A 14490-nucleotide genomic window follows, 5' to 3' on the forward strand; every position below is an offset into this window, starting at 1 on the left:
CAGAAGGGGATTCAAATCTCACATGTAAAAGAAATTTCCTACTTACAACAAGTTCTAATACTAGAAGATAATTAAACCAGCCCTCTGGTTGGAAGGTGACAGGAACTGATGACACAATCAGTCTAATTAAATTATGTCAGCATACAGTGTTCAACAGATTGAAAGAATTCAAACTACATTCCAATTCCCAAAAAATGAGGAGACTTAACAATATGTAAAACATCATACAAAATTCCAAATTTCACATGCCAGCAAAATGCCTAAAATAATCAAAAACAGATCAAAGCCTTAAATGGAAAAGGAGATGTCAGATGGTCAAACTGGCCTTAAAAAAACCCCAAGGAACATCTGATGCTATTACTAATGCACACTGGATAATTGAAAAAGCCAAAGCATATAAAAAAGAAGTCAATATATGCTTCATTAATTACAGAAAAGCTTTTGTGTCAATCACGTCAAGCTGTGGAATATATACAACAGATGGCTATGAAAAAAAAATCTAGCTACGTGGCCTGTAAAAGTTGACACCAACTTGATGGCATACAATCAAGAAGTTAAGGAAGACTAATCCCCCCCCCTCCCAAAAAAGTTACTTTAAAGTAGCAAAGACCCACATTCACAAAACAGATGCTCCTTTCTCTTAAAAAATAAAGGGCTTTAAAAATGCACATAAAATCCATTGTGAAATGCAAATGAGAGACAAATTGGATGCGTGCGTGTGTGTGTGTATTCCATTAATTACACAACAGATTGTTGTTTTATAGGATATTAATTTTATTTTATTTTTAGTATTTATTAATTCAATTAATATTAATTTACATGATTAATATAATTTTTGTCCTAGTCCTGCATCTTTTTGGCACATCTTCTGATTAGTATGCATAGTGTGTACAGACAGACATACACACCCTCACACACACCTGTGCAAAAGTTTTAGGCAGTTGTGCAAAAATGCCGTAAATTAAGGTTGCTTTCAGAAATAGAAGTATTATAGTTTATTTTTATCAATTAACAAAATGGAAAGTAAATGGACAGAAGTGAAATCCAAATCAAAGCAATATTTGGTATGACCACTTTTCCTTAAAAACAACAATTCTTCTAGGTACACTTGCAGTTTTTGAAGGAAAAACTTTCTTCAAAATGAAGAAAATGTTCTTTCATTTTGGAGAACTGAAAGTTTTGGAGAATGTTCCAAACATTTTGGAGAACTAACCACAGATCTTCTGTGGAGGTAGGCTGCCTTAAATCCTTCTGTCGCTTCATGAAATACCAAATAGACTCAATGTTGAGATCAGGGCTCTATGAAGGCCAAACCATCCCTTCCAAGGATGTTCTTCTTTATGATATAGTTCTTAATGACATTGACTGTATGTTTGGGCCATTGACTTGCTGCAGAATAAATTTGGAGCCAATCACACACCTTCCTGATGATATGGCATGATAGATAAGTATCTTCCTGTATTTCTCAGCATTGAGGACAATGTTAATCCTGACAAAATCTCTAACTCCATTTGCAGAAATGCAGTCCCAAACTTGCAAGGAACTCCCACCATGCTTCACTGTGGTCTGCAGACACTCATTATTGTACCACTCTTCAGTTCTTTATTGTAAAACCAACAGGGTAAGCCATCTGGCCACTGAGTGCTGGTCTCAAAAGTGAGCAAAAGTCAAATTGGCATCAATTCTCTGAACAGCTGATGTCTCCCTTCTCTTCCTTGGCTTCCATTAAACTTCTTTCATCAATGTTCTCCAGTGAGGAGGCATGTTGGAGAGACAGTTCAGACAGAGGCCTTATGGGAAGAAGGCTCTACTTGGGATTCAACCAAGGTTTTTTGCCTGCGTTGTGTTACTGCTTCCAGGAAGGATACTTCAGACAAGCTTTGTACATTTTCTTCATAAGGTTTGGCGCCAGGTACTGAGAAGCTTTATTCACAACCCACTTAGGCAGGGATCCTTTTGGGTCTACCTGGGCCAACTAAGTCAAGCAGCAGCTGCTAGATCCAGTTGGTTGCACCAGGTATCCACCTAAACGTCCTTGTGGGGAGGGTATTTCTGGTGCTTGACAAGAGAATTTGAAGATTGCATACAACTTATCCAAGACTCGCCAGGACCTCAAGGTGACCACGTCTCTGTTCTTTAAAGGTTTGGGGCACTTCCAGGAATAGTATCCCACATCACTGTTGTCAGAGAACCGGGTGATCTCATAGGTTTCTGTAACATTCAAGTCCCACTTCTTCCTGTATTTGGTGTCATGGAGGACATCAAATACAGTCTCAGCTGATACATCTGGCATGTTCACATAGCCCTTAATGCGGTGCATAATGAAGTCTCCCTGGGGAGGCAGCTGCCCCCAAACGGCAATGCCATCCCAGTTGTGGCAGCTCAGCTGGCACAGCTCCGTCTCACACTCTGCCTGGAAGGTGTGGAAGGCAGCTTCATTGGGAAGCCTGACAGGCTCCATGTGGATGTCCCGTCTCAAAAGCTGCAGCTGCAGAAGCCCAGGTGCACCCAGGTGGGTGGGCAGACAGTAGGTGGTGCATATGCCCAAGCTTCCCTGGCCACCCAGAACGACTGCGAGGCTCCCAACCTGGCCAGGGTGAAAGGCTACTTTCCAGGTCTTTGGTGAACAAATTTCCCCTTGCTACAGCCAAATATTTCAAATTTTGACTCATCAGTGCAGAGCACCTGCTGCTATTTTTCTGCATGCCAGTTCCTATGTTTTCATGCATAGTTGAGTTGCTTAACCTTGTTTCCACATCAGAGATATGGTTTTTTGACTGCAATTCTTCCATGAAGACCACTTCTGGCCAAACTTCTCTGGACAGTAGTTAGGTGTACCTGGATCACACTGAGTTCTGCCATCTCTGTGCTGATGGCACTGTAGGATATCTTCTGATGTCAAAGGGAAGTAAGCATGATGTGTCTTTAATCTGCTGCATTAAGTTTCTTTGGCTGAGTACTGCACCTATGGTCCTCAACATTGCTTGTTTCTTTATGCTATTTCAAAAGAGCTTGAAAAGCACATCTTGAAACTCCGGTCTGCTTTGAAGTCTTTGCCTAGGAGAGACCTTGCTGCTGCAATATAACTACCTTGTGTCTGAGCCATGTGCTGTTTTGCCATGGTTTATGAGCTGCGATATGAAACTGTCTTCCACAACTTCATCTTAGTAGCAGAGTTTGGTTGTTCCTAACCCAGTTTTAAGCCTCCTACACAGCCGTTTCTGTTTCAGTTATTGAACCTATATATTGCAACCTATGTATAAAATTCATGATCATTAGCACCTGCTTGATATAATTGGTTAATCATACTACCTGCCTCTAATCATACAAAATCCCTGAGTTTGTGCTAGTGTAAGAATTGATGCTGTTTTGAAAGCAAAGAGTGGTTACACCAACTATTAATTTGATTAGGATTCTTTTCATTTATCTTCCATTTTGTTAATTGATAAACTATTAACATTTCTTTTTCTGAAAGCATTCTTAATTTTTGCACACTAGCCTAACACTGGATAGGTGGGATTGTATCCCACACATGCACATTAGTTGACAGAGGGAAAAATGTCCAGGACTGCTTTAACCTGGAGTTGGCAACTCTAAGTTGATAAGGCATGGAAATTAGACATTACATAATATTCAGGGGTTTCTTTACAGAATTCATATAATAACTCTAGGTGGTTCACAACACGTGATAAAACCATGTTTAAAAACAAAAGTACCCTTATGTTTAGCACCAGACTAAACATCTGCGCAGTTCAACCACAATTTATGAGATTTTCCTTTGAGGTAAAGATCATCTTAAATCCATCATCTATCTGTTGTGCAGATGCAATACAACTTCCACAGGTATACCTCTGGTATTTTATTCATATATATAATGCCTTATGATAGAAGTAAATTCAGATGAAGTTACAACGAATCAATTTACTATAAAAATAAACAAGCATTTTTCCTAAATAGAACAACTTACCACCAAGTCCAGGATGCAAACCCTGTGGACCCTGGTTTTGCTGCTGCATCACCATGAAATTAGAAGGTACATTTCCCTGCTGTACCATAGGGTTACGACCAGGAGAATTTACAGACTGTTGGAATCCCTGGGGGAGAGTATTAGCTTGGGGGAGCCTTGGTCCCATCTGCTGCTGTGCTTGATTAACTGTTGGTGAAGAGGCAGGAGAACCCTGCTGAAAAGATGATGGAGAGGATGCAGGAGACTTGCTGGACAGGTGGGGCTGTTGTAGTGGAGTAGGAACCCGTGAGGGTCCTCCCTGAAGACTCTTCATTTGAGGAGCAGTAAATTGGGCAGAGTTGCTCATCTGAGAAAAGTTTGTATGTGCTTGAGAAGCTTGTTGGCTTCCAAAGGGATATGGGGGTGGAGGGTGAGAGGGTGTCTGTACTGTTGCTAATGAGGGTCTGGTTTGGATTTGCTGCTGCATTTGCCCAGGCAAAGGGGTCTTTTTCCAAGCCTGGTTAACTGTCAATGCACTCATTGTTCCTTGGGATGGAGGAAGTTGAGATGTTCCAGAGGGTACCTGGTTCCAACCAGGAGGAGGAACTGGAACTTGAGCTAGGGTTGTAAATGAAGGTCGAATGCCCTGTTGTTGTTGCTGCTGCTGCTGCTGTTGTTGAGGAGGGGGAGGGCGTGGATGCAGTTGTTGCTGTGGCTGAATCTGCTGCTGAGCTTGCATCTGCTGAAAGTTACCTGGATTTATTTGCCTATTAACAGGAACGGATTGTACAGAATGGAGCTGAGGCACCATAGATCCAGACGGATGATTCTGCTGCTGGATAGTGAGGCTTGATAAAAGTGGATTAGCTGTATCTACAGGGGAAAAGAAAGAAAATGTGTTGGTACCTAGTTCCATAAAAGTAGCAACAGAAGAAATGTATATGATTACTCAGAGGAACAAGCATATTCAATCTTCTTCTATATAAATTGCCTCTACAGAAGCATTCTTCAGTAATTTTTTGCTGAAATTTTAGGGGGTCAGAGGTTAGCAATGATATAAAATGTATACAAATATTTGAAAATTCAGAAGCAGATGCTCACTCTACTCATAAAAATAGACAGCAGCTTTAGGAAATATCTTCTTCAACCTGGTTTCTTCCAAATTTTGGACCCATAATTTCTAGCTGTGTAAATTTAGGGATGACACAGATGTACAACACTGCATTTGGGAAGAACATAAATACAACTCTGCTTAAACCAAGATCAATTTTAGTCCAAATTTTGTTTCTCTCGATTGCCAATTAGATACTCTGGGGTGTTTCCAAATAGCTGGGACATATTTCTTTTACTTTTACCTCATTGCGACTAATAGTTGAAGACATCACTCTCAGCACAGAAGTTAATACTGAATCTAAAAATTAATGATCTTCATAGACATATCTTCTAAGAATGCTGTAGTAGAAATCTTTCTTTTGTCCATTCCAATCAATTCATTCTTTAAACTCTGATCAATGTTTTAACATGGGAAGAAATGTTTATTTTCTCCATGCATACATGATTTTACATCTCTGATGTTCCACCCCTTTTTTTGCAGAGAATGTTTGTGAGCCTTCTTATCACGGATTTGCCACTGCTGTACTTTTTTTTAACTTAGTGAAAGATCAGTTTAGAGTGCAACCTGGTTTCAGAATGGAATTTTGCTCAGGAAATGAGCTTTTCTTCCACCCAGCCTACTAAAACATCTACCATGGCATTTCTGAGTATCATGTAATAGCCTGAGGTTATTGTAATGGGATAACACAATTGGAAAAATTCGTTGGAGCTCTATTGCTCAAGCAAAATTGCTTTTCTGTACATGCAAAATAGTTCTAAATTAATACAAACAGGAAAATGATTAAACACACATTTTTTTCCCATGAAGATATTAACCAACATGGAAAACAGTGGCATTTAGAATTTGCAGGGGTTAATTAATTACCTGACTGAGCTGCTGGATGAGTTGTTCTAGACTGCAGTTCTGTGCTAGCTGTATTTGTCATCACAGAAGATGCCACAGTCCCACTCTGTTGCATCATCACAGATCCAGGATTATTTATTCGAATTAAACCTAGAAATGTGAGCACATTTTTTATTGTATATCATATTAAAATATCAAATTATAAACATCTTAAAACTCAGCACTCAAATGTTTAGATACTGAAGTATAGTTTAGAGTCATTTCTTATTGGATCTAAATATGGGTGTCCAACCTTGCCTGGGCCACACAAGTGAAGAGGAATTGATTTGGTCCACATATAAAATATATAATATAGTTAATATATATAAAACACATCATAGTAAAGTTAATCTTGTTTGGTTGTATTACTGGCTGCCCAAGACCACATGCAGTCCATGGGTTGGACATATCTGATTTAAGTAAAAAAAATAGAAAAAGAACAACCAAGCAGTTCCACAATTATATGTATTTGTTAGACCATACACCCAGAAATACTGTATCTCACAAACATAAATACCACTTTCTACCATTAATGTATGATGTTCCTATTTTTAGTATATTTCAACTTAACTGATGAATATCAACAAAAGAAAGAAAAAGCCCATATGTCTTTCATTTACAATGTAGTAAATGGATTTTCACCAGCAATAATATCTTCACCTATGTCATGATCTATGAATATTCTTTATTTATTACAAACGGAATTACAAAATACATAATCAACAATATATGTGCTTCTGTTCCTAAAAATTACTAGTGATCCATGTTTCCTAATGTAATTTAAGACCTATAGGATTTAAACGTTTCAAAGAACATCTCTCTGTCTCTTATATTTTTTTTATAAAGGGATCTTTTCCTGTATTTCTTTTATAGAAGCTAAAATCCAGATTTTTTTATTCCTTCCTTATATTTTTTCTGTAATCAAGCTATGCTTTATTTTTACTGCATGAAATAAACTTGCATCAGTTTATTTATATCAAATGTCTACTTCACAATTCACATCCAATCTGACTTACTCAAATCCATGTGACCTTGATTCCAATTTGAATTTGAAAGAGAATATCAAGCAGAAATAGTCTGGAGTTGTAAAATAAGTTTTGGTATTTGAAAATTTCCTGGATTATCTAAATTTTAAAAACTGAACTTGCCTTGACTTCCTGGCATAGGAAATCCTGTCTCCATCCGTACTGTGTTGCCTTGTCCAACAGGCCCATTAATCCTTAAATCTTGACTCTTGTTTTGAGTTAATGCTAAATTGATGGCACCTTCACCTAGGAGCAATAGTCAGAGAATATAAATGTGGCTTTCATGTGGCAGGAAGTTAAAAAAGCAGCTTTTTTTAGAAGTTCAAAAGTCTTACAGGTTAAACGAATATGAATATGAAACAAGTAGCTTGATTTCTTGCAATTCACCTCCCCCCCCCCCAAAAAAAAAAGCCCATTGGAGAAATAAACTTTGGGTCTGTAATTCCATGTTATGTGCAGATATTCTGCTGCATAGGCAAACTTTCTAGAGATGCTTCTCCATTCACCTAATTGAAGAGAAAACATCATTTTTCCTTTCTTTCAGTAATGAATGGGTCTGCCCAATAATTCATTTATCACTCAAGCAGAGCAAATTGTAGACAGAGAGTCTTCCAGCAGCTGGTTCACAACCATAGAGCACACTCCCAGAGCAGCTACTGCCGGAAGACTCACCAGCCGATCTCCAGAGTTTGGAAGCCGGAGAAGAAGCCATGCTGGAATGACAGTGGCAGTGGTGCCCTGGCCCTGCAGGGAGAACTGGGCTAGGGCATGGTGAGGCTGGGAGCCGCACGGGGAGCAGAACAAGCACTCATGTACCCCCCCATCTCCAGCCGTGCAGAGCGCCATTCCCTGACCTAGGGGTATTCCGAAGGTGCCAAGCCACGGGAGCCAGAGGGGTGGAGAACAGGCACTCACATGGCTTGGTGCCTTTGCCGGGTGGCTGCTCGTGAGCGTGGTCACCTCATGGCTGCTGTGTTGTACTGCTGCAACAGTGCAACACAGCCATCCGCCCCTGAGGCTGTACCCGGCTCTTCGGGAGCCCACTCACAAGAGAGCAGACGCCTGGTAACTGCAAAACAATAAGCCCTCCCCCAATAATAAGGCCCAAGCCATATTTTGGAGGTCAAAAGAAAATAAGACCCTGTCTTATTTTCGGGGAAACATGGTAATCAAATGATGATTGAGGTGGGAAAGGATATATAGGATAAGGAGTGAAAGCTGCCATAGAAAGCAAGATTATTACAGCATTACATTTCCTATTACTGTTCTCAGGACCTATTAAGTGATTTATCCCAAAAATGACATGTAGCTACTCTGTCCTGTTTCACAGCTAGCATTGACATTAATTATGCTAACAAAGATAGGGGGATGAACTTGGAGAGAGTAGCTCATCCCCAAATATTATTTAGTCCTATTGTTTTAATTAAATTATTAAAAAGCTAATCAAAATGCATTAAGAATAAAATTAGCTGCATTACTTTAAATGGTTCAAACCCAGCCACTAGGTAGCCACAATGAATTACCTTCAATTTGAACAGACAGAATTCCCAAGTCACGAAGTTGTTGGTTGTTATTCTGAGCTAGAATTCTTAGTCTCTCAGCTGCTTCACGAGGAATATTAAAAGTAACACGCACACTGTTCCAGGGCTCCACTTTCTTCAATTTTAACTTGGTAGATTCTTGTTACAGAATAAAAAAGAAAATAAATTAGAGGATTTGCAGCCCAACATACATGAGATTAGGAGTTAGAAAGCTTTTATTCATTGTTACCAAAGCAAATATTTTTTTCCTAAAAACAATTAGCAAGACGTTGAGAAACTCTTAGCAACTCCACGCTAGTTTATAAAAGAAACCATTCAACTAAATCAGAGGTGGTATTCAGCAGGTTCTGACCAGTTCTGGAGAACCGGTAGCAGAAATTTTGATTAGTTCGGAGAACCAGTAAATATCACCTCTGACTGGCCCCATCCCCATCTATTCTCTGCCTTCTGAGTCCCAGCTGTTCGGGAGGAAATGGGGATTTTGCAGGAACCTTCCCCTAGAGCGGGGAAGGAATGGAGATTTTACAGTATCCTTCCGTCACGCCCAAGTCATGCCATTCCCACCAAGCCATGCCCACAGAACCGGTAGTAAAAAAAAATTGAATTCCACCACTGAATTAAACATACAATTACTGTAGTTAATTCTCCAACTAAGGCCAGCTGTTATCTTCATAAGAACCTACCCATATCATGAGAAAGAAAAAAGTATGTAGAACCAGTCACAATAACTTGCTCTATTTGAAGCATGGAAATTATGGAAGCTTGACTCCATGATTTGGATTTAATTGGCATAAGATATTTATCCCAATATTACATTTAATTAGCAGCTTTCTTGTGATATATATCACATATATTTACTACATTTAACTTCTAAAAAGAAGATCTGGTATCAACAAAGATGTACATTTATGTAAAATTATAATTTCATTTCATAAATAATTTTTGAATGTGCCACACAGTGTTTTCTCCAAAACAGGAATTAATAGCTTGAGTTTTCTTTATGAAATGCATCTATTAGGAAGCAGAAATACTGACTGCTTAACATGGTCGTTAGTCTAAAGATCCTACATATAGATGGATTTTGTGTGAACTTCAAATATAACATATATTGTTTGTTTCAAGTAAAAGTGCAATTAAAAATGAAGCAGCTACAAGAACTTATTTCATCTGACAGAGGATGAAATAAGAGAAATCAATTAATGAAGCACTATTTGTTTTCAGATCTAAAAAAGAAAAAATCTCAAAAATAACCGACGCCACCCATAGCAAATAAAATGTGTACTTGCTTATCACAGCATAAACACACAGGCTAGTAAACACACAGTATATTTGTTTTAATGGATAATAGTAGCTACTATATAGTATTGTTTTACCAAAAAATATTGCAGTGAAGTCTAATTTTCTAGACCAATTTGAACTTTAAATATACATATTAAGTTTTTACATATAAAAAGCCAATATAAAAATTGAAATTATAACAAATTGAAGTACCCATGAGTAAAAGGCCAGAAACATTATCCAAAATGACTCCCAATTTCTGCTTGAAGTCATCGTCATCTATATTGCCCTTAAAAGCTACAAAGATTGTAGAATCCTCAGAAGGGCTGTTAGATTTGATATCATCTTCTTTCTGTACACAATCAAGATCCACTTTCAATTCTTCCATGACTGAGGAGCACGATAAACTGTAATTATCTTTTAAATTGGGTATGTCACCCCAAACCATGGTAATATAATATCATGTGCTGGAAATTTATCAGGTACTAAGGAGAATCTATGAAAAAAAGAAATATATTAGTCAACATATATAGAAATATATGTTATTTTGGTTAATATTTGGTTTTTGCAGGTTTAACTATAAGGAATTATTTTATTCATGTTATTTATCTATAAAGATTGGAATTAAAAAGTTCTCCAAATTTGCTGATGCTGAATTTGCAAAAGTAGCTGTATCCAATCATTATGTAGCATATAAACCACTGAGTACATAGAAAAAGGATCTTGAGAAATGTTTTAAATTTCAGTGCATAACATCAGTTTTTTGATTGCAAAAAGTCCCACCTCTGTAATATTGAAGCTAAGTATTTTTATTAATCACAGAGATGAATATTATTCATAATACTGAATATGTTAATTAGAAAAAAATAGCCTACCAGGAGATCTTGCGTCTGAAGTTTGATGACAACTTAAAGAGGTCCATAACATTTGAGCCATAGCCGCATATAGGTTGCTGATTTGCTAAACATACTATGGGAATCCAATCTTCTTTGTTCTTTACCCGGGGCAAACCTATAAATGCATCCCATTAAAATTATCTTCTGAATTCTGAATAATTAAAAATATTTCATTGTTAAACCAAATATAGAATTAAAGACATGTTTCTAGATGGAGCATACGTGTAAGTTCTTAAATTATATTTGAATTTTAAGATTTAATTGATATCCTATATGTAGACAATTCCTTGAATCTCCAAATTCAGAGAAAATTCTCTTGGTAGGGGATGGCATTCCAGGAGGAAAATATTATTAAACCAGCAAAGATTTCTTGATTAGAAATCAAAACCTGAGAATTGTTGAATGGGTAACAGAAGCGAATACACATAGCTCAGGGTTGAGCTTGGTTGTTTGCTTGCAGATAGCTCAGTTTCCAACTAACATCATCAGTGCATTGTTGAATTTGACTTCAGGCAGAGGAATTTTAATGATTGACACTGGATTTTATAAAGTTGACAATATCAGCATCACTAATGCTGATATTGTCAACTTTATAAAATTGTCAAGGTGGCGCAGTGGTTAAATGCAGCACTGCAGGCTACTGCTAGATCAGCAGGTCAGCGGTTCAAATCTCACCGGCTCAAGGTTGACTCAGCCTTCCATCCTTCCGAGGTGGGTAAAATGAGGACCCAGATTGTTGGGGGCAATATGCTGACTCTCTGTAAACCGCTTAGAGAGGCCTGAAAGGCCTATGAAGCGGTATATAAGTCTACTGCTATTGCTATAATTATCCCAGCAATTTAGGATAGGATTAAGTAATCTATGATTTTTTAGATATTATTTCCAGCATCCATCACAGCTTGCCTTACTACTGAAGGGGACTGGATTGTAATTTAGCAAAGTCAGGAAGACACAGGACCCCCACTTCTAACTTACATGAATAAAGCAGCGGTTATTCCTATTCTTTGTTTGAAAGGCTTTTTTTAAAAAAAAACCTTTTGAAATAATTTTGGTGCATGCTTTTATGAGCTCTATTTTCATTAAAGATTTGATAGAAACAAAAGGGTGGTTTTTTTTTAAAAAAAAAAAAAAAGTTAAACATAATCATTTCCTGATAATAAAAGCTACATTTTCCAATTTCCATTCAAAGAAGATTCTCTAAACCCATTATACATATTTTTTATAAATAGATAACTATAACTTTTGGGGTGGCAGAATAAATTTATAGTCCTAGGGTTATATTTCAGGATGATTTAGAGTTTGACAAGGGTTTCTATCTTTACATTGCTTAATAATGCCAAATCCTGCGAAACAACTGGCCGCTGTGATACAATTGTTATAATAATAATAATTTCTTCCCAAAATATATTAGACATTTGTATGCATGTTATATAAAATAATAAGAGTTCTCTAATAAGATAGGATGGTAAAATCTATTTCAGTCCGAGGTTTGGGACCAAGCTTTATTAATTTTAAAAACTTCCCTTTTACATGAAGCTTTAATTAATGCATTTTAAGTTTTATAAACTTAAAGTTCTGTTCTATTGCGTAAGAAAAACCCTACATTTCATCACTTTTTTAGGCCAATGACAATTCAGGTCTCCCACCTTGACCTTAATAATGACTATTTAAAATGTAATCTTATCTAAAGTGCTCAGGATCAAGTTTCACTCACATTTATGGTACTTATTCTAGGTAAGCTAGGTATACACAAATTTCACTTCTAAATTGTAATTTCCAAAACACTAGGAGTTTAAGTCCCAATGAAATTAATGAATGCACTGTACAAAGTTAAGCAGTCCAAATATTATATATTAACATGTCAGCTTCTTGAATAATTGCAATAACTTCATTAATGAAGAATATTGGTATATAAGACAATAAAATCTCACATTGTAAAAATATCAAAGGTTTGCTAATTGTTTAATATTATTAAATTTTAATATTTGTTAAATTGTTGCTTTTTAAAAACTCTTGTAACCTTCTAGGTTAACTTTGGGATATGGAAAGCCGTATAAATTGTTTAAATAAAATAAACAAATTTTCTTTACATGAGGTTAGATACCTGTTAGTCATAAATCCACAATCATCTTAAATTGAGTAGCCATCACATTATCCACAAAACCACTCAGCATAGTTTAGAGCTGGATTAGATTCTGGATGAGATCCTGTTATTCTTCTTGTATAAGAACAGACCTTTATTATCAAAAAAAGGAAACAATTAATTTTCCATAAACCCATTTTTTTTAAAAATGAAAGCCAATGTAAGCCAAATGATTTCTAGGCTGCTGTTATAGTTACAGGTAGTCCTTGACTTATAACAGCAATTTAGACTAGAATTTCCATTGTTAAGCAATGCTGGGGTAAAGCAGTCCCAAGTGTTGTCATGATTGAATCCCACTATTGTTAGGTGAGGCAAATTGCAAGTCCCAGGCCTGCAGGAAAGTAATTGGCTGCTGCCCGGTGGGACAGGGAATCAGAGGTTTCCAAGAGTACAAGGGAGGGACAGCATGTGCAAGAGAAGGTGCATGAGAGGCATGGAATGAAGGTATGAGGAAGGTGTGCAAGGGTGCACAGTGTGAGTGCAGAAAGGCTGGGGGTGGGAGTGGATAGGAGTGACTTACACTAGTGAGTTGTGATCTTCACTGCCAAGTTCCCCATTGAGATTTAGTGAAATTGGCAAGGAAGGTTACAAATGGTGCAAAGTACAGAGACAACAGATGGGTGCTGGGATTCTAGGACTGGTTGTGATCACCATGAGTTCAGCACCATCATAACTTGGAATGGTCACTGATTCAATGGTTGTAGGTCAAGGACTATTAGTATTGTTGACTGACTAGAGAATTGTAGAAAACTTGTGAAGTATGAATTCATGTTCCAAGCCATTTCCTTTCTATTATTTCTGACAAATAATACTAACAAATAAATGCCTAAAGTTTTTTAAAGGCAAACCCTAATTAGGTAAAACAATAGAAAAGGAGAAAGTATTTAAATCTTTCTGTAACTTCAAATTCCCTTACCTTAATATAAGGCATCAAACCAATGTCCTGACATAATACAAAGTACCACGTATTTTAAGAAGAGAATAATGAGATAATCCCCTCCCCTTCAAAGAATAAATGATAAACAGCATTCAGAAGCCTGCAAATTACTGCTATTACTAATGCATCCACAAGCTATACGTCTTAGTACATACTTGGTAACAAAGCAAAAATGATTCTATGCTATTAGCAATGCTGATTTGCTGAACATGTAATAGATTTTAATATTATTGGAACAAAGACCTCCAACATAGATACTATACCAACATAATGGTCACTAGAAAAGGGAATTGAATAAAAAGACTCTGAGATAAATGAAATACCTAGTGGTTCACCTACTCTTTTTATTTAGATTGATTTTCAAAACTTCATATATATATTTGTAAAATAATATTGATCAATATGTGTTACAATCTTTCTTCCCCAAGTATTATGCTTTCAAACAAAAGTTTCTCTTGGAGTGTAACTTTTTATAACTTTTCATGAGTTATAAAATGTTGTCATCTAAGCGAGTATTATACCTTCTGGATGCCACTAGCTCCAAGAGCAGAAATAAAAATACCAGAAGCACTTTTAAATTGGAGATGGAAACCAAACACCACCAACTCAAAAATGCCCACCAAGATTTACAACCACAGGTTGCGCTTTAACTCACTCCATCCAACTCCCCTCATCTTGGTCCTTTTAGCCACCTGTACTCTATCTCCCTTACCGCCCTGTCCTCTGCT

General features: G+C 37.0%; 1 protein-coding gene and 1 pseudogene across 6 annotated transcripts in view; both read right to left on the reverse strand.

The window, feature by feature from the left end:
* Positions 1-14490, reverse strand: part of NCOA6 (nuclear receptor coactivator 6) — a 43935-nt gene that overhangs the window by 21722 nt on the left and 7723 nt on the right. For all 6 annotated transcript variants that reach the window (XM_032218262.1, XM_032218261.1, XM_032218260.1 and 3 more), the window contains 7 exons: positions 12787-12917; positions 10662-10797; positions 10000-10282; positions 8491-8646; positions 7091-7213; positions 5925-6053; positions 3968-4819 (listed from right to left, as the gene is read on the reverse strand). In XM_032218262.1, coding sequence (XP_032074153.1) covers positions 3968-4819; positions 5925-6053; positions 7091-7213; positions 8491-8646; positions 10000-10234 — 1495 coding nt within the window. In that variant the 5' untranslated portion in view covers positions 10235-10282; positions 10662-10797; positions 12787-12917. The remainder of the gene's footprint in view (positions 1-3967; positions 4820-5924; positions 6054-7090; positions 7214-8490; positions 8647-9999; positions 10283-10661; positions 10798-12786; positions 12918-14490) is intronic.
* LOC116509214 lies at positions 477-3413 on the reverse strand (annotated as a pseudogene).

The sequence above is a fragment of the Thamnophis elegans genome, chromosome 5 (assembly GCF_009769535.1).
Source record: "Thamnophis elegans isolate rThaEle1 chromosome 5, rThaEle1.pri, whole genome shotgun sequence".
NCBI classification, from domain to species: domain Eukaryota; kingdom Metazoa; phylum Chordata; class Lepidosauria; order Squamata; family Colubridae; genus Thamnophis; species Thamnophis elegans.